The 26,543-nt window shown below is 37.4% G+C and overlaps 1 protein-coding gene across 1 annotated transcript; it reads left to right on the forward strand.

The window, feature by feature from the left end:
* The first annotated feature begins 2,142 nt into the window (after positions 1-2,142).
* Positions 2,143-2,689, forward strand: LOC147607852 (uncharacterized). Its single transcript, XM_086790169.1, has one exon. The coding sequence runs from the start codon at positions 2,143-2,145 to the stop codon at positions 2,683-2,685; it is 543 nt and encodes a 180-aa protein (XP_086646295.1). The 3' UTR covers positions 2,686-2,689.
* The last annotated feature ends 23,854 nt before the right edge of the window (positions 2,690-26,543 follow it).

A 26,543-nucleotide genomic window follows, 5' to 3' on the forward strand; every position in this document is an offset into this window, starting at 1 on the left:
TGTAAGTGCTACTTAGCATACTGAATGTGCTAGTTAGCATAATGAATGTGCTTGTTAGCATACTGTTTGTGCTAGTTTAGCACTATTTGTGCTAGTTAGCACTGTTTGTGCTAGTTAGCACACTGAATATACTAATTAGCTAACTGAATGTGCTACTTAGCATAATGAATGTGCTTGTTAGCATACTGTTTGTGCTAGTTTAGCACTATTTATGCTAGTTAGCACTGTTTGTGCTAGTTAGCACACTGAATGTACCAATTAGCTAACTGAATGTGCTACTTAGCATACTGAATGTACCAATTAGCCTATTGAATGTGTTAGTTAGCATACTGTCAGTGCTAGTTAGCATTCTGCAAGTGCTAGTTAGCATACTGTGAGTGCTAGTTAACATACTGCACATGCATGGAAGCATACTCTAAGTGCTAGTTAGCATATTGTAAGTGCTGGTTACATACAGTATGCTTCCATGCATGGCCTGTATACTAATTAGCATAACTAGCATAATAACCGCCTTCTAACTCTCATAATTGTAGGTTGAGCTCTTCTACAGATTCAAAGAAAAGCATCCAGATTGCAAAATAGGTATGAGAATGTTTGAGATGATGAAGCCATTTTTTGTACGACGGCTGAAAGATAGATACAAACACCATATTGGTGAATATGGGAATTTCCCATAAGTTTGGGACACGTGGTCAAATCTTTGGATTAATCATAACTTGAACATCCTTACTCCAAATTGAGCGATCTATAGCTCACTAGATTCCATTTTCCAAGCGCTTTCCAACAATAGGTCACATGATATGGTTTTGAAAAACTTATAGGCATGTTATCCAGGTCCCACCTTTTTAGTATTCAAAAAATGGGAGTTGGGAAATTCCCAAACTCACGAATATAGTGTTTACACATGCTGCTGCGAATATCATGTGCAGATGTCCTTTTTAAAGGACACACTTAACCATATGCGGTCTCAGTCATTCGGGCTGCATGGAGCCCAATGCAGATGTACATGCAGCGTTTGCATCAGAGGTGATGAAACTAGCAGGGGTTGCATGGCTTTATGTCAAACTTTCAAAGGTGTCACTCATCTATGGGAGTCAGTTCTCTGCCCGAAGCAGATAGATGCTGGTTACCACAATAGTGAGTGTTTGATGGGAGAATGTAAGAAATGTGGTGTGAAAAAGCTAGAAACATGCTGCTTAGAGACACAAAGCCCAGGTAAGAATATCTTTGTAAAATTGTTTGCATATGTGAAGGCAACAGATAAGCACGGAGACAAAAAAAAGAGAAAAGATCTTGTGACTAAAGAAATGCAGTGCTGGGAGTTTCTTCAACTCTTACAGACCAAGCTGAAGGTTTTTATCAAACATAACTATATCGCTCGATGGCAAGCACAACAGTTCAAGGATTGTATTCTTAGATTTCCTGACGATGTGGTTGTGTCGGTTGTAGACTTTGCATAAAACTATGCATTCAAGGAGCAAAATGAGATTCAATCCATGCATTGGCACTCAAGTCAAGTAACTATTTTTGTGCACATAACATACTACCACAGGGAAGGGGAAGTAGTCAAGAAAATCCACTTCTTCATATCAGATGACAAAGTGCATGACACATTGTTTGTCCAACATTGTTTTATGCTGCATTGTGGCTGGTTACAGAGAGAAGGTGTCACTCCAAAAATGTCACTGGGTCTGGTCAGATGGTGCTGCCTCACAGTTTAAGGTTGCTAGGCCTTTCTATTTTGTTGCAAGGTATGCTGAACTGACAGAAATAGAGATGAGCTGGTTCTTCTTTGGATCAGGACATGGCAAGGGAGAGCATGACGGTGCAGGTGCAGTTGTTAAAAGATCGTTGACACATGAACAGCTGAAGCCTAATGGGGCCACTTTAAAGTGTGCTGCAGATGTGGTTGCCTATTGCCAAGCCAACCTACCAAAGGGAGCAGCTGCATCATATCCTCTAAAAGAAAGGGAATGTGCCCGTGTGTTTTGGGAGATCAAAGTAGGTGATGTAAACAGGGAGGTTAAATGGAATTGTGCCACGGTTGAGAAGTCTCGCACCTTGCATGCTTTTCGCGGTCACAACCGGCAGGATGCAACTGCCATTGCCACAAGACCATTGGCATGCTTTTGTGATACATGCATGAACCATAGTTGGAATCGCTGCACTAACAAATCTCATGTGCAGCCTTGGGATTATCACATTTTGATGCCATTGTCTGATGAAGTTGAGGATGAAGAAGACACTCCGACTGATGATGCCCTTGAAGGACAGATCATTGGATATGAAAAATTCATGTATGAAGGCCACCATGATGCATTAAGTAGTGCTTTGTGTGTTGGTGACACTTTTGCATTGAATCCGGATGTTACAACCAATGATGAGAATGTAGACTTTTACTTGGTAAAGTGCATTGCAGTAAAAGAAAAGGCAAAACAGGGTTACATTGATGAGTGGAACAATGTAATTGACAAAGGCTCTTATGTCGTGCAAGGACTGTATTACAAGCAAGTGGATGCATACACCTTCAAACTAGACTACAATCAACCTGTTGTTCACATACTTTCAAATCTTGTACGTTGTATCAAGATACCCATGAAACACATGCAAAAGAGAAGGCAAATGTACACAATCACCCCCGAAGATTATGAAGCAATCTATAACAGCATGCCATTCGGTTTTTGACATGAGCGTCATGGTCTTTTATTCTATTTCGTATCTTGTGTATGCTTACTACTACCACAGTATATGCTAATTGTGTACTAACAAGCTTCTACAAAGTGTGTGCTATCTAGCATAAAGCGTATGCTAACTAGCATACAGTGTATCCTAACTAGCATATAAAGTATGCTAACTAGTATATAGTATAGGCTAACTAGCATATACTGTATGCTAACTCGCATAGTATATGTTAACTGTATACTAACTACCTGATTTATATTGTGTGCTTACTAGCATATAGTGTATGCTAACTAGCATACAATATATGCCAACTAGCATATAGTGTATGCTAACTAGCATATAGTGTATGCTAACTAGCACAGTATATGCTAACTCTATGCACACTAGCTACTATATAGTGTGTGCTTACTAGCATACAGTATATGCTAACTAGCATATAGTGTATGCTAACTATCGCAGTATATGATAATTGTTTACTAACAAGCTTCTACATAGTGTGTGCTAACTAGCATAAAGCGTATGCTAACTAGCATACAGTATATGCTAGTTAGCATATACTATATGCTAACTAGCAAATAGTATATGCTGACTAGCATATACAGTATATGCTAGTTAGCATATACTATATGCTAACTAGCAAACAGTATATGCTGACTAGCATATACAGTATATGCTGACTAACAAGCTTCTACAAAGTGTGTGCTAGCTAGCATAAAGTGTATGCTAACTAGCATACAGTGTATGCTAACTAGCATATATAGTATGCTAACTAGTATATAGTATAGGATATATTGTATGCTAACTCGCATAGTACATGTTAACTGTATACTAACTACCTAATTTATATTGTGTGCTTACTAGCATATAGCGTATGCTAACTAGCATACAGTATATGCCAACTAGCATATAGTGTATGCTAACTAGCATACACTATATAGGGTATGCTAACTAGCACAGTATATGCTAACTGTATACTCACTAGCTACTATATAGCGTGTGCTTACTAGCATACAATATATGCTAACTAGCATATATTGTATGCTAACTACCACAGTATATGATAATTGTTTACTAACAAGTTTCTACATAGTGTGTGCTTATACATGCCTAGTAGTTTGAGTGGCCAAATGAATAGATCTTCTTCCAAGGCTATGAAAGGATGTTATCAACTTCAAGCATATCAAAATATGAGCTCATGCAACGGTTACGTATGGATGTTGTCAATATTATATACTTCAAACATTGGCAACTATCACTTTATGCTTGCACAAGTAACCCACAAACAAAGGTTGTACACTAAAAACATTTAAATAAAATACGAAGATAAATTCCCCTCAATAGACATAACCTTTTATAGCGTGCCTAATTTTGCAAATTGTTTGCTCAGATAGAATTCTTGTTTTCTATAGATGATTTTGGACTGTGGATCAAAATTTATGAGCCCAACAGTGAAAGGGTGTGCCGAGATAGCCAAATTGACATGTCCATGCTTGGTACTTTCAAGGGGGGCAGATAATGCCAAATACCTATAGAGCTTCACGGGTGTGTAGAGTAATGGGTAAACATGGCACACACCAAATCTTCACTCATTTCAAATACTTTTTCTATGTGTGTGGATCACTCCAAATAGCTAGCAAAGGATGCAAAGTCAATATTAGGTAATTTGGAAAAAATCTCACATTTTGGGAATCCATTACTCCATATAGTTTTGGACATATCTTAAACATACTAACTCTAAATTTGTCGGAGATCATAGATTTAGATCTTTCCGATGATATGTCACATGAGGGGGTTTTGACAAACTTTTGGACAAGTTCACCATGCTCCCATTTTTCAAATGGGAATGGGATTTTTCCCAAATTATCTAATATGGTGTTTGCACTATATGTTATTTACTACTCAAAACACCAATTTAAGGCCTTAATCAACTTAGAATCAAGCACTATCAAAAGGGCATCATAAACTCACTTTATATCAACTATTGCTCAAATCTAATCAAGTGTTGTGAATATTCAAGCATAAGGAAGTTTGGGTTATGGAAATGCAAAAAAGTTTTACACCAAAGCTAATATGTTGGTCCATGCCTAGAGAAATAAGTGTCTTCAAGATGCCAAAAACATGCATGGGATTATACATTTGTTGTTTAATATCCAAAATTCAAGCATACAAAACCTTAATCAATTCTGAAAGGGTTTAGGTACATTTAGGAGATATGTTAAAGTATGCAATGGAGACAAGTTTTGCAATATATGGATGTCCATAACCTAAAAGTTGTTTACACCTAGCCTGAAACTAATCTTTTGGTAGTCTAATGAGCACGAGTCTTGCCAAAGTTATAGAAAATGAATCAAAAGTGGAAAATGTTTTGAGGCTAAGCTTAAAAAATATTAATTACCACTTTTAATCCACAAAAACTAGCAATTAAATTGCTTCATTAAGCTTATAGCCTTATTAAATCAGTCCCACGTCCAGTTGTGAATTGGCAGGATTGTTGATGTTTTGAGTATTTGAGAACTAATGCCATCAATACCGTTCATAATTCAAATTCTCAAAATATAGGGAAGTTGTAGAGCAGACATGTGAATCTCTTTGCTTTGCCTCTTGAAACTCCAATAGTGTCCACATTCTTTTTAGTGGCATGTACAAGGGGTCCACTCTCTATGTTGGTGGTGCACACATATATTGATGGCTATATTCTGGAATGGTAAGGTACTCTTTCCTCCAATCCGGCTGTATACCGAAATCTTCTATTTTGGGGTTGGCATCATCTATGATAATGGCTATATAACCCCCTCTTGTGTGGACTGGATTAGCCTTTCTCCACCTATGGAAGCGGTAACTGATCATAAATGTAACAATTCTGATTTCCAGTAGATTTGCTAAGTGTGGGTTTGCGAGCTTTGTATGTCATGCCACATTAGACCATAACGTGCCCTCTCCAGTCAAAGGCAATAGCACTTCTAATTCTGGTCTTGGTGCTCAAAGAGGGTACGATACATACCACTGCTTCGTTGGTGTATCATCCGAATAAGCTTCGGGTAGAATCCGCCGAGTAGGTTCAGAGGGTGTTATTTGCGTTATCACCTTGAACATTAGCTTTAGCTTAAATACAGGATTCCTGGCTGTTATTAAACCTTCATACTCTGCAGTAGACAAAGACTCAAGAATAGAATCATTAGTAAATGTCTCAAGTGTATCTTGTGGTAGAGTGTGACTAACCTCTTGAGTTAGCGGTGGTGGAGACGGGTCTAGTGCCGGTAACTCCTCAGGGGCGAGAGTGTTAGTGGGAAATTCTAAGGGTTGAGAAATAAGTCTAGAAAATATATAGTCGGCCTGAGATTTGGTAGTAGGTGGAGCACTTGGATATGGATTAAGTAATTTACTTGAAACATTTGAATATACAGGATAAGTAGGATTAGGTGATGAACTTGATCCTTCTTCTTGACCCTCTCCTGAACTAGGGGGTGGGTGGCTGGGTTTGTGGAGCTTCATAAATTCTTGCAGCTCAGTGATATCCTCCGGAGATATGTCAGGATACTCAATATGTGTTTTATCAAAATTATAAATTACGGTGGTTAACATGGCTTCTAGATGTTTGTGGATATTCTGATATAGTTTAAGAATACCAAAAGGATGATATAATGTAGACTCACACAGATTTAAATGTTTGTGAGTATTATATACCTCTAACCACCCATGGCTTATGACCCATTGGTAACTACGAGCTACAACCTTGTACTTGGCCGGTGTTTTAGGAATATCATCTGGAACAAACAGGTCTAATTTATCGACACTATTGTCCAGGACGTCTGAGTTTTGTAGCACCCAACACCAACTACAAAGGTTAAGCACAATGGGGTGCAATGGATAGAAGAAAATATCTTTAGCATCAGTTAGTACTAAGTCCCCCAAAAAATTCCCATGATGACAATAGGGTCAACATCACGCTTTGTATTTTGTTTAATAAGTGTTAGTTCTCCTAGGCTCAGGCCATCAGACAGATTGATATCATATTGGAGTAAAGAGAGGGTTATTGTGTAGACAAAAAGAGATTCAGAGTTTGAGGAGGGGTCCAAGGAGTTACTGGCAAAACAAACCTATCTCCAAGGCTTGCTCAAGGAGTAGTCGCACTGCGTTCTTGGATGGCCAGCTGGCGCTCCAACTCCTGTATACGTGATTCCTTGGTGGTGAGAAGATCGAAAATAGTTGTTTCTCGTACCATCCTTGCGGCATCCAGTTCTTCAAATTTCCTTGTTCTACCTCATGTGCTTGTTTGGTTGCAGCCTCCATTCCTTGAGCCTCTGTAATCTTGTGAAGTCTTTCTGTGGCCAAGGCTTGACTTTCTTGGAGTTGTTGTGTTATTTGCATCATCGTTTCTTTGTGTGTATCCATCATCTTTTGCATTTCTAATTTATTGGTGGGTTGAGTGACGATCTCATTGAGTGCTCGTATTTTTTTTGTATTTGCTATATTACTTTGTTCTATTTCTTGTTGGAGTTGGAGCACTCTTTGTTTTGATTCTTTTAGAGTTGAGGATAGTGAATATAGTCTTCCTCGTAGTTCTTCTTCCTTGGCTTAGGAGGTGTGCTATAGCTTCTATATTTAGCCTAGATAGCCGGTTGTTCCTTGTTATGTGCGACTTCCCTTTGAATTTGTTCTCTCTAGTGGAGCATGGGTTAGGGCTAACCTTAAGGGTTGAGGTTAGGGTCAGGCATCCAAGGGTTACACATGGGAAATGGAGAGTCAAGAGTCACTTGAGGGCCCTTCTATATAATATGGCGCATGGGGCACACTCAAGGGATGTTCTCTTGTTTAGAGGATTGTATCTACTCTCTTGCCATTTCATACTAGGGCTTAGTGCTGCTAGATTGGAGTTATACCTCTTGGTGGTATGGGACATCAAGGTTAAGGTATGAGGTACTTCATTGTAATTCATGTGTATCCCTTGGGCTCGAGAATGGTTGGGTGGATGAGTTTATGCCTAGTTTATGCATGTTTATGCACGATGAGTATCTAGAGAGATCTTAGGGTTTTAACAGTGGTATCAGAGCAATCTCTAGTTAATCGTTGTTGTTTTTTCTTTCTTATTCTAATTTTTAGCATTTTTTAAAGTAAATTTTAATATTTACTAAATAAAAATATTATTTTGTTGGTTTGTTTTGGTGATTACGCATGTGGATCATTCATATGGCGGTTGGAATGCGTGTTTCTTCTTTCAATGGATGAATCAACGATGCGGTGGAATTCCGTGAGTTCAATGCTATTTTTTTTATTTTTTCTTGGTTTAAAATAAGCATGTATGGAATTTCTACCAAAATACCACACATTTTACTATGGATATTCTTGGTAGAATGAATTCCCTGAATTTCTATAATTTTTGAAACTTTTTCCTAATTATTAAGAAAATTTTAGAGCATTTTTATGGTAAAAAATGTATTTTATATGCATTTTGGCAGGTTTGGTGTAGAGATGCTATCGATTTTCTGCCAAATTTCTGCTAAAATGCAGTATGCGGCAGCCAATTGATGCATTGGGTTCTCTCCCATGTGCATAAAATTCTTTTCTTCCTTCAAAATCTAGAATTTTCTTCTATTTCTCTCTCCTACGTGTGTGAACACCTCTTAGAAGGCACAATTTGATTAAAATTTAATCATCATTAAGTTATAATTATGATTAAGGAGGTTTAATTAAAATTTTAATCAATCTCCTCTCTGTTAACAGAGAAGGAGGGAGAAGGAGGAAAGGAAAGAGGATCTCTCCTCGTCTCTCTCTCATGACTTACCGCCGGGGGGGGGGGGGGGGGGGGATTCGTTGCAGGAAGTTAGCACCCCCCCCTCCCCCCCCGGCCCCCCCAAACTTGTTAATTTCAAGCTTTTAAAAAAAGCTTTAATAAAGCTTTTTGAAAATGTTAAGAAATGAGTTTTTTGTATTAAAGAAACCTTGTAAGCTTTTCAAAAAAAGCTCAAAAAAAGAGATTTGAATTTTTTTTCTTCTCGAAGAAATTTTCGTGAAAATTCTTTCTTGGAGCCTTTTGGCTTTCCAATTTTCGGGAAACCTGTTGACCTTCCTAATTCCGTGAAACTTTTTGACCTTTCGAATTCCGGAAACTTTTGACCTTTCACATTCTGAAATTTTTTTTGTCTTTTCATTTTCTCAAAAATGTTGACTTTCTGTATTCCGGAAAGACCATTGGGATTCTGAAATTTTTGGACCGTTCGCATTCTAATGCATTTGGGGTAAATTAAATTTTTTAAAAATTCTTAAAAATTAGTGAAAATTTAGACAAAGGTTATTTTAAATTTATGGAAAATCTAGGATTGGTGATTGGCGTGTGATGTGTCCATTTGGGCGCATGTGACCATTCAAATTCTTTTAAAAATCTTTTTTTTACCTAGAAAAATAGGAAATCCATTAAAATTATAAATTTTTATTACATTTGAGAATTGTCAGGCAAAATTGAAAATTTCGTGAATTATGGGATTCTCAAGAGAAATTAGGAATATTCTAGAAATTATTTTTAGAAATCCTAAAAATTGGTATTTTTAAAATATCAATGGTATTCTAGCAAATCTAATTGCTAATTGTTTTTTGGAAAAATATAGGGTTGGAATGCCATAAGATAGGTTTGGTGGAATTCAAAATTAGCATATTTTGAGGCCCTAGAAAATTAGAAAAAATTATGAAAAAATCATGGTAATTCTTTTTTCTTGAGAATTCTTTTTTTCGAGGATTATTTGGTGTTCTAGTACATTTTTATGTACTCACACTAGATAAATGCGGGTTTTTTGCATATTATTAATTCAAGTATGCCTTATATTAATAATTTATCTGTTTGGATTGATTCTAGACGGTGTTTTCATGATTTTTTTGCCAATGTCTAGCCACCAAATGCTAATCGAAGCATTTTTCTTATGTGCAGTTGATTTTAGTGAATTAATTTGCTAGAACTTTTTATCAAGAGAGGTCAAGAGAAGGGTAAAGAAAAGTATAATCTAGATTCATAGAGAACTCATCTACCATGGCTCATATTGCCTTTTCGGTCTATGACAATGTCGATGACATGGGTGATCATCCCAATTCTGGAAGGGAAGATCTTAAATTCCATGAAGAAGAAGAGGAGGCAGTAGCAAAGAGCAAATTTTTGGAGATGACACAACGTCTCGAGGCTATAATAGCAAAGTGTCATGATGAGATGGAATCACTTGAGGTGCAGATCGTAACTCTGTAGAATGCTCTTCTAGCCACCTCATCTACTCCTACCAAAGCAGTTGCTCCGTCTTTTGCACCAAAGGTGTATGGCAGGGAGAAGAAGAAGAAGACACAAGAATGTGTGGATGCATGGCTTAACAGGTGGACTACACACTTTGCTTTTCACCCTTTCAGCATAGAAACTGTAGATGGCACATGGATTGTTAAAGGGGAAAGCTTTAACTTGGTGGTGGAAGGATCTAAAAGAAGATTCTATTCCCACTACTTGTTGGCAAGGATTTGAAGATGCATTCCAAAGAAGAAGGAGTTTGTCCAACCTAAGGATGAACTTGAAGTTATTGGGTGGCAAGCTAGTTAAAAATAGCACGGCTAATCAGTCTGTTGTGAAGATAACTCTGTGCAACAGTTGGCTGCCAAAAAGACAAGTTTGATGATCATACCTTGTGTGGTATTTTTATTAATGGCTTCTTTCGTGATTATCAATAGGAGGTGAAGAAGTGCAAAGTTAAAACAACTGGGGATGCTATTCAGGCTCCTCAAGTTTTTCACATGAGAAAATGGCTGGTGCCAATTCATCAAAACCAGCGTCAAGTGAAAAGAAATCCATGTTCACTTATTCAAACAGTGGACAAAAAAAAACTGGTTTTCACACCAAAACCAAAAATGGTGACAATGCCAGTAAAAAACCAAACTTTGTGAGTAAGAAAAATCTTACATGCTTTAAATGCAAGGAGAAAGGGCATACAAATAAATTTTGTCCTTTCAATGGAGCTACAACAACTTCGGCGCCTGGTCAAAAGGCAGCACCGAAAAAGTTCATACTGAAGAAATCTATACACATTACAAAACTTCAAGGTAAATTTTTTGAAGTGAATATTACGCATTTGAAGGAACCCAATGTTCAAATTGTACTTTCAGTAAAGATGTATGGTTCAAATGAATTATTTCGTGTTTATGGATCAATGAAAGGACATCAAGTTTATACTTTGTTTGATCTTTAGTACTCACAATTTTATTGACAATATTGTGGTACAAAGGATGAAGCTGGAAACCATGCAGAATGATCACATGTACAAGGTCAAGATGGCTAGAGGACAAGTCCAATTTTGGGACAATAAGGTGTCAAAACTACTGTTAGACATCCAATTGTACTTAGATAGGCTTTATTTCCATGTCATGAGCTTGGATCATGTAGATATAATTTTGGGAGGAATGGAATGGTTTCATAGCAAAAATAAGAATTTTTCTATTGATTGGGTCAAACATTTGATGTCTTTCCATCACAATGGAAGCCTTGTAACTCTTAAAGGAAACATTGTTGTACCCAAGGAAACTTTTATCAATGAGCTGGAATTAAGGGAAGATATGTTTAACTATGAACTTTTCTAGTTGGTTATGGATCCAGTGTCTTCATGTGTTCATTTTGACGTAAGCACTATTTCTTTAAATGTTGGGAAAGTAAAGTGTTAAGTTCCATTAAAAGAAAAATTTAGGATGTATTTCTTGATGAGCTAGCTCATGGATTACCTCCTAAACGAGAGGTGGACCATAAAATAGAGTTAGTACTAGGGGCAGAACATGTTAGTATTTCTCTGTATCGGTTTAGCCAATCTGAGGAGGATGAGGTAGATAAACAACTAGCTAAATATTTGAGGATGGGTCAAATTAGACCAAGTAAGTCTCCTTAGGGTGCACCAGTTCTCTTGGTTAAGAAAAAGGATCAAGGTACCTAGAGGATGTGTATTGATTACAAACGTCTTCACAAGGTTACAATTAAAAATAGATACCCATTGCTTAGATCACATGATCTTATTGATAAGTTGCATGGAGCTAAGTATTTTACAAAACTTGACTTGTGAACCGGTTATCATCAGATCCGTATAGCAAAGGAAGATGTGCCTAAAACTACTTTTAGAAAAAGATATGGCCATTATGAATTTTTAGTGTTACCGTTTGGCCTCACTAATGCACCAGCAACTTTTCCAACCAATGATGAATGATATGTTTTAAGATCTACTAGCAAAATGTGTGGTAATTTTCTTAGATGATATTTTGATATACAACAAAATTTGGGATAAGCATGAGATTCTAGGAAGGCTCAAGAAGGAAAAACTATATTGTAAATTATCTAAGTGTGATTTCTTTAAAAAGGAATTGTTATACTTAGGTCATAAGATCTCTCGGGATGGCTTGAGTATAGATTTGGATCGGATCCAAATCTATAGATTGGATGGATTGAGTATAGATTTGGATCGGATCCAAAAGGTTTTGGAATGGCGAGTTCCTTGTACGGTCAAACAATTAAGATCTTTCTTAGGTTTTGTGGTATTTCTTCAAAAATCTGTTAAGGATTATTCAAAGTTTATTGTACCTTTTACCAATCTTCTTCAAGGTTAAAATAAGAAGTCTAATTCTCCAATTGTGTGGAATGATAAGCTATAGGAGGCTTTAGAGATTTTAAAAAATAAAGTTCGAGATGCTCCTGTGTTAGCCTTGCTAGATCCTAGCAGACCTTACATTGTTGAGACTGATCCTAGTGATTTTACGGTAGGCACATCTTTGTTCCTCCAGGATGGGAAGCTTGTGGCCTTTGAGAGTAAGAAACTCAATGATGCACAGACTAGGTACCCAGTTCAGGAGAAAGAATTTTATGCAATCATTTATGCTTTAAAGGCATGGAGATAGTATCTTTATGGGTCTCAGTTTATGGTCTTGACAGATCATCAGCCTTTATAGTATATTTGTGAGTATATTTGTGATCAACCAAACTTAAAGGACAGAAAAGCCAGATGGGTTGCGTTGATGCAAGACTTCAATTTCATGAGATTAAATATAGGAAAGGTATCTTGAATCGCATTGCTGATGCGTTGAGTCGAATTGGTGAAGTTAATGAACTTTGTGTCACTGAGATTACTTCTAACTTGTACGATTCACTCAGGGAAAAATGCAGCACAAATATTTTCTTTGGAAAAAATTGGAATTTGGCAAAATCAGGGTCCAACTATGAAATAGATCAAAACCTGGTGAAAGGAAAAGCCAACCAATTTTTTATTCGAATGGTCTTTTATTTCGAAATGATAAAGTTTGTATGCTGAATGTGTCGAAAATTAAGTTAAGGATCCTATTTGAGTGCCATGACACACCATCGCTGGCAGGACATTCTGGCATACAACGTACCTTGGCTTTAGTTAGAAGGACATTTTATTAGCCAAAAATGAAAGATTTTATTCAGAGTTATGTAGTCCGATGTTATCAATCTCAGATAAACAAGGCTGAACGCCTTAAATCTACTAGGTTATTACATCCTTTGGATATTCCATCTAGAAAGTGGGAAACTATTTCCATGGATTTCATTACGGGACTTCCATGTACCAGCAGGGATCATGATGCCATTTGGGTAGTCGTGGATAGATTGAAAAAGATGTCTAGGTTTATACCCATAAAGACAACAGTTAAAGCTTTGGAATTGGCTTACCAATTTGTCGAGCAACTGTTTAGACTATATGGTCTACCTTCTGATATTGTGAGTGATCGCGACTCTAAGTTTGGCTAATTTTTGGCAAGAAATTTTCAAGAAATTGGAAACAACTTTGAGTATGAGTTCCTCTAATCATCCGCAGTCTGATGGGCAAATAGAGCATGTGAATTAGATTGTAGAGGATATGCTTCGTGCATATGTCTCTGGAAAACCATCAAATTGGAAAAAGTATCTTTCAATGATGGAATTTTCCTATAACAGTTCTAAACATACGGCTACTGGTTTTAGTCCATTCATGCTTATGTATGGGTATCAACTTAGGGCACCTATTGATGTCGGTCTTAAGGACATTGAGCTTGATGCATCAAGGGATTTCTCGCATGATATGCATGAAATGTTGATGCATACTTGTATGTGAACAATTGTGTTATTTTTAAAGTTGACTAAACTATTACTTAATTATAAGTGCTTATATAAGTGGTGAGACATTTACATTTTATAGTCTTCTAGCTTTCAAGGCATGGCACCCACCAAGCAAAGTGCCAAGAGGAACCCTACTAAGACTCGCCCAACATAGCCCCAAGTCAATATACCAACGGAGACTGATAGTGAGCGCACTCAATCTGACAATCCAAGAGGCACTACTACAAGTACAACGCATCCACATACGCCATGTCACAAGAAGCATAGATGGAGATCAGGCACTACTACTCTTCGAGAAATCAAAAAAGTACAAACTTAATCATACCGAGGGTGCCATTTGCAAGAATGGTGAGAGAGATATTGCAAGATCTCCAGCAGAGTGAATGTCTCATCATAGGCTCTATGCAAGACTTAGTTCTACAGTCAACAATGTGCAGCGATGGTCAGCCCAATTGTTGCTAGCTCTTCAAGAAGCAGCTGAGGCATATTCGATGGTAAGTTGGCAACTATTCATGGCGAAGTGCATCACTCTTATGGACAAGGATTTGAGACTTGTACTACAAAGGATTCGTAATAATGGCGATGCCTTCAGTTCAATGTACTTGTAATCTATGAGAAGTGTTTTTAATACAAGTACAATTTGATGTTTCTTTCTCAATATCTTGGGTGTTATTATCTTTTTCTCTCATATAGTTTTTCAAGTTTATCGAAAGCATTATTTTTTTGTTCACGGGCCTCATATGGATTTAGGATTTTTCACACACATGTATGCATGAAAGACTATAAGTGTATAGAATTTCAATGAATTTAGAAATTTTAAAATTTTGTCTTTACTAAAAAAATATAATAAAAATTACTCTAAAAATTAAAATTACTTTAAACATGAAACGAAGTTCTAGAAATCCTAGGGAATTAGTGAGATGTTGCATCAGAAGGGCTCTTATAAATAAGGAAATTACTAAATATAATAAAAATTACTAAAATTTTAAGAGTTATTTCTTTTCATTCTATAAAAATATAAATATAAGTTATATTTTTAGTTTTTGAAGTTATAAATATAAGTTTAGAGTATTTCGTTTTCATTCTATTCTTGTTTTATCTTCTTCAAGAACATGGCTCGCACCAAGCGGACTACCAAGAGGGTTGATCCCGTGAAGGTTAGGCCCCCACCACCACCCACACATCGCAAACGTCGATGGAGACCCGCCACCATCGCTCTTCGAGAAATCAGAAAGTATCAGAAGACGGCAGACCTTCTGATCCCCTGAGGAGGCCTTTTCATCGCCTCGTTAGGGAGATTATGGATGATTTGAACGCGAGCCGACTATCTCGATGGCATCGTCAGGTCAGCAATAGTGAGGCTCCTAGACAATGCACACCAGTAGCTTTAGAAGCTCTTCCAGAGGCCGCTGAAGCTTTTTTGGTGGACATATATGGTGACAGTGTATGCAGCAGTCCATGCCGAGAGAGTCACCATCACTGATAAAGATATGCAGCTAGTTCTACACATGCGGAAGTGGAGGGAAGATAATGGTGATGAGCTACAGTTTAGGGTTTAGGATAATCTCATGTGATCATGATGTAAATGCTTTACTTAATGAAAATATAGTTTTTGATCCTTGCCAAGTGTCTACTTGATTATATCTGAAAATCATAATTGTATTGTGATTTCAATTTTAAATTAATGATTAAATATTATTTGTTGATCGCACGAATACAACAAAACTTCAAAAATATATTTTTATTAATATAGAAACTCTTACATCATGACATAGAAGCAAGTACAAAAACCCTGAACTCTTTGCCTCTTAGTACTAAGCTCAGCAGAGTCAGTAGGAGGTTTAAGCGAAGGAATTATAACAAAATTTCCTTCGAGCTCAAGCTGGATAGCATGAAGATCAATCTTCCCAGTAGTAGCAAGGCCTAGGCCAACTAGTGAATGAATCTTCCCTCCACGCTGAGCTTCGAACAAATATAGGAGTTTGGAGCACTTCACAAGCACCACTTTCTCTAAGCTTGATTTCACAAGCATGGACTTGAATGCAGCACCCTTTGTTAAAGCCTTAATCTTCATGAGAGAGACTTGTCCATAAGGGGAGCATACTTTGTGTGAAAGAATGATTTCTTGGAAGATTTTGCCAATGTACTCCTTCAAAGCTGCATCCTAGACTCTTCCTCCTCTGCCACCCCTTGTTCCACGAGCTCTTGATGCAAACTCATCGATATAGACAATTTCATGAAGAAAATATTTGCATCCTAGACTCTTCCTCCTCTGCCACCCCTTGTTCCACCAGCTCTTGATGCAAACTCATCGATATAGACAATTTCATGAAGAAAATATTTGCATGCAAAAATAAAATATCAAAAATTATTTCAAAATACAATTGCATGAAAAAGAATATTTTCAAATGAGATGAAATTATCTGTGCGGGGCCTCAAGGGTAATCTCTGGGATGCATCGGGGCCCTCCAGGCATGTCTGTCGAAGGTAGGCGCAGAGGATGGCCATGAATTTGCAAATTCATGGCCATCCTCTGCCAGCCGAAAAATTCATGGCCATCTTCCGCTAGCCTTCAACTAGCATGCCTAGAGGGCCCCGATGCATCCCAGATTACGTGTGGGGCCCCTGAGGCCCCGCACCGAAATGTTCAAGAAGATTTTTTTTTTAACATACCTTCTCATCCTCATCATTCTGTTTCCCATCCAGTGTATCTAGGTCTGCCCCAGGGATCGCTCTATCACCATGTACAGTGTCCAAGAGGTGAATGCATGGTCGAGGTCTAAAGAGCTCCTCTTGCAACCTCTCAAATTCTGCATCTGAGATATCATACTCAGGAGCAGCTTCTACAGCACTTCTTGGATGTGGATGATTGTAGAGACTTCATCCATGCTCAGGCCATCATATCAGCCAATCTCAGTTACTTGTGGAGGGACATCCATAGTGTCAAAGTCAATGAGGTCTTCATCAACATCCTAGACAAGGTGGCAGTAGATCTCTTCCTCCCTCAAATCCAAGACCTCAAGGACATCCTGCATGAGCAAGTACTCAACACCATCTATAGTGATGGCACTCAATTATGCAAGTTTTGCATTCTCAGTAGGATGGGATTCCTGGATAGTCAACAAGTCCAAATAAGCTACGTGCCTCCTCTTCTTGCTTATCTAGGACTGTCTCCTTTGGCTCCTTCTCTTCATAGGTGAGAAGAGGCACCACTGGCTCCTCATCATTCTCCTCTTCAAAATCAGAACATAATATATAAATAGCAAAGGCAATATCCAGCTCGATGAGATCGATTGGGTTTGCCTTGTCGAAAGTGAGGGGCACAGAGGTAGATCGGAAGGGGTGGAGGAACATGTGCAAGTGCTCTTTGCACAACCTTTCTATGATTGTCACCACTCTTCGTGGAGAAAGAGGAACTCGAGGGGTATCCACCGATCAGTGGAGTTAGGGATAAAAAATGTGATATCATCACATCCCATGCAAAAAAATGTAACCATTGAGCTATCAGGATCTAGAGTCCTAAATATATTCTCAAGATCAACACTATAACAAAACCTAGGGTAAATTTGGTCCCACATCTGACCGTAATGGGTTTCACTCATCCACTGTGCGAACACATCATGTGAGAAGCCATGCTGAAGGCGTAAAGGGAGAAACAAGCAAGGTGGATAGAAAGTGAGAGATAGAGAATGTAATAGAAGTGAATGAAAATAACCCCTACTTATACTTATAAATATAAATTTATATATTATTTCATTAAAACTTTCATAAAGTAATATATATTTTATTAAAATTTTAATGGAGTAATATTTATCTCATTAAAACTCCAAGAGCCCCAACACATCCTGCATGCGGAGGTACTCCACCCCTTCAATGGTGATGGCACTCAATGAAGCTAGTGGTGGGTCATGACTTTGGGTTTCGTGAGGCTCGATGGATGCAATTTATACTTATGTTTATTATTGTACTTAAAATATCTATAAACTTATATTTATTTTAATACCTTATGTTTATACTTTAGTAAATAAAGGACACTTCAACAAAATATAATAAATAATAAATCATACTTCTATTTCTTGTTACATATTACTATTATTATATATTATTATATATTATTTACAAAGTCACTTATATTATTATTTGCACTTAAATATATACTTAAAGTTATATTTATTTTTATACTTATATTTGTAGACTTAAAATTAATGACACTTCATTAAAATATAAGAAATCATAAATCATATTTATATTTCTAGGATAATTAATTATATTATTGTTTACACTTAAATATATATTTATACTTATATTTACAATTGTACTTACTTATACTTATCTTTATTTTCTTACATATTAATAGGTTTGAAATATAGTAGACTTAAAAAAACCACTCCAATTTATGAAAATGAAATAAAATTAAATTTACAACACTTTTAGAGAAACAGTTTTTAATATTCACATGGAAGAATAAGAATTACATGGACTCTACAATTTCAAGGATGTGTGGAGCAACACAGTGCTTGCATGTTTTGCAATGTTCACTTCGACTCCCAACCTTCCTACCATCCAACTTGAAATAAAAATTACAAGGGGGATCATTAGACATGAGTTGGATTTCCTACCTCAAAAAACTAAGGGGCCAATGACTTTCTATATTAACGCTAAAAGGGTCATGACCCTCCCAAAGAATATTCACATCAATGAGTGTTGAATGCATGCCATCTCGCTTGCTTGGTTCAAGCTGAGCCACTCCCCTCGTAGAAGTCGCCACCTCCTATACTTGAAGCGAATGCACAAAGTTTGTCTTGCAATGAAATACCTGTCATAAAAAACAAATAACCAACATAAAAACATAAAAACATAAAAAAAACAATCAACAATCAACAACAAACATAAAAACATAAAAACAACAACAACAATCAACGATCGGTGTCTTGCAATGAAGTACTTATGAATAGAAACTTATGAACAATCAAAAGCATTGTATTCTTACCTAAAGATAACATCTGATACAATGATTCTACACTCAATGATATCATCATGGTGAGTTCTCTTGAGATGCCATGACTCACCTAGTAACTGAGTCATCCAATCCTCAGATGGGCACTTGCATATTGATATGTAATCTCAGTTTTCTTTACTACTTCACAGTATCCAAACAAATGTGCAAACAAACCAAATGGTACAAACCAACTTAGATGCACATCTCTAGAGCTGCCTATGGAGGGTTTCATGGTAGCATGAATATTAGTTTTTATCTTTACCCTACATGCTTCTGACATGTCTAATCTAGGATTATACCATTCTTGGCGCTAGACAATGGTGGTAGTGTAATGTACTCCAAACTATGTCTCCCCACAACATATGTGGAATCATAAAAGCAAACATTCTGAGATGCCAATTCACTTGCACTCTTGTTGTCATAGATCAAGGCACCTATCTGTGCATGTAAAACATTTAGCTTTCCACTTAAAAGCACTCTACATTTTGCCATTGATGCAAAGTTGATGAATATAAAGCTGCAAGCAAAAAACATGCTTGTATTAAAACATGCTTGGACTCAAAGCACAAGAACACAAAGCATAGAGATATAAACTTGCTGTTAGGCTTATGTCTCACACTGAACTTGTCACTGAATTTGAATCTCTTTGTGCATATAAACATGTTGAATGAAAGCCTTTGTTATTGTACCATTGGTGCGTCTCCTGAACTCTGTAATTCTACCTTTCAATTGTTTGTTGGGGTCTGTTACATCTTTGAGCTTGAGCTTGACCTTGAAACTCCCACACGAGTACTTGGTCTCATTTAAATCCAATTTAACTTACTGTATTGATCAGGGATCCAATTACCTTCATCATCTCTCCTATTAAACACCTCCACTATGTGAATATTACTAATATTCCTCCTCCTTCTTGAAGACATCTATAATAAAAAAAAGCACCAAATTAATAAAGTTAGACTGCATGATTAATAAATATCTATGTTAATATTAAAAGCAATAAATAAACATTATAACAACAAGAAATAAACATTATAACAACAAGAAATAAACAGCAATCTATTGCTTTGTTTCACACAACCTTGTTGCTTACAACCTACCAAAATGAATATAAACACAAAGACAAAACATAAACAAACCCTAAACCTATGATAATTAATCATCACAAGTATTTTATGCCACTTGAAATCAAGATAGTTATCTATGGTGTAGAGAAGATTATAAACGACAAATAAAGATTAAAACAACACAAAATAAACAACAACTTATTGCTTTGATTTGCACAATCTTGTTGCTCACAACCTTGCTCATGTGAAAATAAACAACACATCAAGACAAAACATAAACAAACCTATCTTACATCAAGACAAAACATAGACAAAACATAAACAAACCATCATTACTTATAAGAATTTGATGCCACTTCAGATCAAGATAGCTATTTCTGGCGCAAAGAAGAGAAAGTTCATGTGAGAAAACGTACATAACTCATAGAGGTTTTGTCCAAATGAGATGAAATTTTATGCGGAGAGAGCTATGGTACATACCTGTAAAATTTTGTGAAGAAAGAACTAGAGTTGTCGAAGATATGGCAAAATTAAATTCCACTAAAAAGGGGGGGAAATGCAAAAGGAGGGAAAGTAAAAAGTTTAACATAAAAAAAGATAAAAAATGAAATTCGGTTTTCAAACTTCCATGTGCTGAGACCACAAGGTACATTTGACATAAAAGATATGAAATTTGACATTTCTCTATTTTTTTAAGATATAGACTCTATTATTTTATTGTCTTAAGAGATTTGGGCAAAGATATGACAAAAAGATCCATGTTACATGGATCTAGAGTCCTAGCTCTCTCATTGGGCAGGCCAATCTTTTTTTATTCACTCCTTACAGGGCAAAATGGAGAGTCCATATTTTTCTTAATGAGGTATGTAAGTTGGACGGATATGTAAAACATAAAGCAAGGTTGGTCTCACCAAAGGGTTATGCACAAACACATGGGCTTTATGAGACATTTACCCATAAGATCTGTGATGTCATTGGCTACATCTAAAGGTTGCAAATTGCATCAAATAAATGTCAATAATGCATTCTTAAATGAAGAGTTGCAACAACTATAGAGTTATGTACACCCAAATTTTCCCACACATGTATATAGATTGAGGAAAGCATGATATGGGCTAAAGCAAGTACCATGTTAAATTTGCAGCAATGTGATGAGCTATGGTGGATCAAATGTAAGAATCAACATCATTAGCAAAAACATTAGATGATTAATTAAGATGTGATTAGTGAGCAATTAATTGATAGCTTAATGTAGGCATGGATAATCAAAAACCAGCAAATTCTTAATAGGCCAATGCCTCAATTCATAGAGTTTACATCCAAGCATCTAATCCCACTGATCTCTCCTTGATTCACTCCACCTCTTTTTCTTGATTCTCTCCACCTCTTCCCAGAATATCTCCACACATCCTAAATCTTCTCATGCTACCCTTTATTCTCTCCCATTAGATACTTCTCACCTTTTCACAGCTTCTCTCTCATTTACAGATTCTCTTTTATAGCCTCTTGCTATAAGGGCTTGTTTCGGCACACACACTATTCACTTGTATATTTCAACACGTCCTTTCAAGTGAATAATCCTAGCACACCTGGATCCTATACCAAGTTTCCCTCTTACTCGGTAGCCCGCCCACTACCTCAAGTCCCTAAACTCATAGTCCTTGACACTCTCTCTCTCGCTATGTGTCCAAGGCTACTACAAGTGCTCCTGACCTTTACTAAAGTGCTCACACATACATCTACCACATGGCCGACATCATCAGTGGCTCAGAGGTGGTTTTACTCTGTTGGGGCAGGTTACATTGGGTTGTGGGGTTTCTCTCTCTCTCTCTCTCTCTCTCTCTCTCTCAGAAAAGATGATCTGACTCCACTTTCTCTTAGGAGCCTCCATGAAGTTTGCTAATGTCATTCCTTCTCCACTGGGTTTGTTGTAGCAGTCTCTTGCCATGTGTGTTGGCTTCCCACAGTTGTGGCAAATGAAGGTCCTTCCTCCTACTCTGCCTCTTCCTTCTCCTCGTCCCGTGAGAATCCTCCTCGGGTAAAGAATGCTTTTTCCTCTCTCCAGTTGTTGATTTTGGCCATTTCTTCTCTTTGACCTTGGTCTCTTGCTCTAGTAGAGCTCCTTCTATCTCTTACAGCTTCAATTCAGGTACATTCTTTAATGCTGCTATAATGTTTTCATATTCACCTTTGTCCACACTCTTCAGAAGCACTGCTAGTGCCTCATCATCTTCTATCTTCTATCTTCTTGCCAATGGTGGCTGCCAGTTGTTGCTTAATGCTTTTATATTTGTTCAAGTGTGTGATTAAAGGTTCACTTTCCTTCATATCCAGTTTTTAGAATTGCATTAACAGATTTATCTTTGAATTTTTTGCTTGAGTGCCAAATAATTTATTGAGTTCATCTTATACATCTTTTGCCCATTGTATCCCTGTGATGTGATGAATGATTTCATCATTTAAACTGAGTGCGATAAGTCCTAATGCTTTCTCATTCCTTCTCTTCCACTCATTTTTCCCACTCACCTCTGGGCATTCCTCTCTTCCCTCAACTAGCCCCCACGGATTTTTCCTCATGAGCAAATACATGGTTTTTGTTTACCATGTATAAAACTGCTCCCCATTAGATTTGGCTATCTCTTGTGCCGTGCTCATGATGATGTGAAGGGAGTCTTACCTCTTGATCCAATTTCAAGATTCAAGGGCAGTATCTACCCTTTTACAACTCAATATGGTGTTTAGGTGATGATTATGTTGAAATTTGAGCATAATGATGAGCTAGGGTGGATCAAACACTAGAATCAACATGATTAAGAAAGTGATTAGCAAATGATTAACACGTAATTAGTGAATAATTAGCAGATAGATTAATGTAGGCATGGATACTCAAAAACCAGCAAATTCTCATTAGGGCTATGCCTCAATTTATAGTGTTTACATCAAGCATCAAATCCCTTTGATTTCTCCATGATTCACTCCCTGAATATCTCCACCTTTTGCCTGATTCTCTCCACCTCTTCTCTTTTCCCTGAATATCTCCCAGAATATCTCCACACTCCTAAATTCCCTCATGCTACCCATTATTCTCTCCCAGTAGATTCTTCTAACCTTTTCACAGGTTCTTTCACAATTACATCTCCTCTTTTACAGCCTCTATCCAAGAGCTTGTTCCCACACACACCCTTTTCACTTGTATATTTCAACACCTCCCCTCAAGTGAATACTCCTAGAACACCTAGACCCTATACCAAGTTTGCCTCCCTTTACTTGGTAGTCCGCGACCAGTGTCTACTCCTCCCCTCAAGTTATCTCAGCACACCTGGACCCTGTATCAAGTTTCTTTCTTACTTGACAGTCCGCGAACAGTGCCTCAAGTCCCTAAACTCCATAGTCCTTGACACTCTCTCTCTCAATGTGTCCAAGGCTACTATAAGTGCCCGCGACCTTGACTAAAGTGCTCACACATACATCTACCACGTGGCCTACATCATCGGTGGCTCAGAGGTGGTTTTACTTTATTGGGGCAGGTTACATTGGGTTATGGGTTCTCTCTCTCTCTCTCTCTCTCAGAGATTTTCACATGGCTCCTCACTCTTTGGAGCCTCACATCTTCTCTTGTCTTCAGTCTTCTTGTCGTGGCAGCATCTCTCCACGCGTCCGTCTCTTCTTCGAGTCTTCTCGGGGTAGCTTCTCTTCTTGTGGCAGCTTCTCTTCTCGTGTCCATGTCTTCCTTCAGATCTTCTTGGTGTGGATCCTCTTCTTGGGAAGAGATATTCTTCTTCTTTCATGGCTAGGGCCATGAGCTCGTCCGTCAGGTCTTTTTGCTCCATGTGAGCAACATGTTTCAATGTTTTGCTGACAATTCCTTTGGGCTTTTTATGTTTATTTTGTATTATTATGCAATGCAAACCCAAATTTATGCGGGAGGTCTTACCTCTTGCCTTAATCTGGACAAGGGCAGTGTCTGTTCCCATTTTTACACTGATAAAATGTGCCCAATACATAATGCGTATAGCATTCATTCTCATGCACATTCCAAATGCAATTCTGGCTGTGAATAATCTTGAATTTGAGTGAGATTTACAGGCATTAACCAAGGGTTAAATGCAAAATGATGATTTTCACAATTTTATCAGCACAATTTTCCCAGAAATTACACTAAATTAAGGGTAACCAATTTGTACGGGATGGTTGGAGTATCAAACCAACTCCGATTTGAAATCTGAAGTTATAGGGATCTGTATCAGATACCTAATGGTTAATTTGAACCCTCAATTGCACCAAAGTACAGTGATTAGCACTGATTAATCACTGATTAGCAAATTAATGCTCTGGTTTGTGTGTAGAAAACAGAGTATGCGGGGAGCTCAGATCTGGTGCCTTCCACTTCAAATGAGCTCAAATGCTTTCAAAGGCATCAATAGCAATGAGTCTAGTAGAGGATTAAGCCAAGAAACACAAGATTTGACCAAATAATGAAAGCTTAATCTCTGTTTTACCAAAGTCACCTGCAGATTTGATGAAGAGCTTTGATCTCTCTGTAGACTTGATGAAATTGATTTCTGTCTTCACCAGCTTGTAGAGCATGCTTGATTACCCTTTGTGCCAAGAGGAATTAGCTCAATTTGATTTGATGGAGTGTAGATCTGCATTTTACTCAGAAAAAATAGCGCTGCAGAAAACGGCGATTTCTCCTAAACGCCTTCGCGTTTTGCTGCGCCGCTTGATGAGCTTGTAGCTAGGGCTAATGACTAGCTTGTGTTAGAAGGGCATAGCCTAATGTTGATTGTGCATGGAGAATGGAGTCCTCCACTGACTGGGGGTGAAGGGAAAATGAAAAAACTCACTAAAAATTGATTATTTTGCTAATTTTCTACTAATCCTAATTAATTCACTAATGGGCTCATAAATCTGGTTGATTCTAGGCATGACTCTGATACCATGTTGAAATTTGAGCATAATGATGAGCTAGGGTGGATCAAACACTAGAATCAACATGATTAAGAAAGTGATTAGCAAATGATTAACACGTAATTAGTGAATAATTAGCAGATAGATTAATGTAGGCATGGATACTCAAAAACCAGCAAATTCTCATTAGGGCTATGCCTCAATTTATAGTGTTTACATCAAGCATCAAATCCCTTTGATTTCTCCATGATTCACTCCCTGAATATCTCCACCTTTTGCCTGATTCTCTCCACCTCTTCTCTTTTCCCTGAATATCTCCCAGAATATCTCCACACTCCTAAATTCCCTCATGCTACCCATTATTCTCTCCCAGTAGATTCTTCTAACCTTTTCACAGGTTCTTTCACAATTACATCTCCTCTTTTACAGCCTCTATCCAAGAGCTTGTTCCCACACACACCCTTTTCACTTGTATATTTCAACAGATTACAACAGATTTATCAGCATAAATTCACCAGAAATTACATTAAACCAAGGGTAACAAACCATCTCCGAATTGCAATCTGAAGTTATAGGGATTTGTATCAAATACCAATGGTTAATTTGAACCCTCAATTGCACCAAAATATAGTGATTAGTTCTCATTAATCACTGATTAGCAAAATAATCCTCTGTTTTGTGTGTAGAAAACAGAATATGCAGGGAGTCCAAATCTGGAGCCTTAGAGTTCAAATGAGCTCAACTCCTTTCAAAGCCATCAATAGCAATTAGTCTAGTAGAGGATTAAGCCAAGAAGCACAAGATTTGACCAAACATTGAATGCTTAATCTCAGTTTTACCAAAGTCACCTACAGATTTAATGCAGAGCTTGGATCTTACTATAGACTTGATGAAATCAAAAACTCTCTTCACCGGCTTGTAGAGCACCCTTGAAAACCTCTAGGGCCAAGAGGAATTAGACCCATTGTATCTGTGGAAGAGAAGATCTCAATTTTACTTTAAAAAAAGCGCCTGAGAAATCGTGATTTTTGCAGCAGCAGTAGTCGGCAATTTGATGAATTGAGTAGATGGGCTGAAGCACAGGGAGTGTAGCTATGTTTAGCTCAAAGGGTTTGGGCCAATGTTATGTGTGAATTGAGTAGATGGGCTGAAGCACAGGGAGTGTAGCCATGTTTAGCTCAAAGGGTTTGGGCCAATGTTATGTGTGAAGGGAGAGAGAGCTCCTCCACCAGCTGGGGGTACAGAGGTTAATTTAAAAAGAGCTAAAAATTTGATTTTTCCTAATCCTAATTAACTAGGTGATTAGCAAGATACTAGGCTCATAAATTTGATGGATTCTAAGCTAGGCTCTGATACCATGTTAAATTTGCAGCAATGTGATGAGCTATGGTGGATTAAATGTAAGAATCAACATCATTAGCAAAAATGATTAGATGATAATTAAGACATGATTAGTGAGCAATTAACTGATAGCTTAATGTAGGCATGGATAATCAAAAACCAACAAATTCTCATTAAGCCAATGCCTCAATTTATAGAGTTTACATCCAAGCATCTAATCCAACTGATCTCCCCTTGATTCACTCCACCTCTTTTGCTTGATTCTCTCCACCTCTTCCCAGAATATCTCCACAACATTCTAAATCTTCTCATGCTACCCTTTATTCTCTTCCAGTAGTTACTTCTCACCTTTTCACAGCTTCTCTCTTATTTATAGATTCTCTTTTACAGCCTCTTGCTAAGGGCTTGTTCCTGCACACATCCTATTCACTTGTAT

This window comes from Cibotium barometz, chromosome 54, assembly GCF_041138505.1.
Source record: "Cibotium barometz isolate CiBa-2024 chromosome 54, ASM4113850v1, whole genome shotgun sequence".
Classification (NCBI taxonomy): domain Eukaryota; kingdom Viridiplantae; phylum Streptophyta; class Polypodiopsida; order Cyatheales; family Cibotiaceae; genus Cibotium; species Cibotium barometz.

What these genes read in the sequence shown, in the direction of transcription:
- LOC147607852 (XM_086790169.1), top strand. Translation starts at nt 2,143, where the DNA reads ATGAACCATAGTTGGAATCGCTGCACTAACAAATCTCATGTGCAGCCT.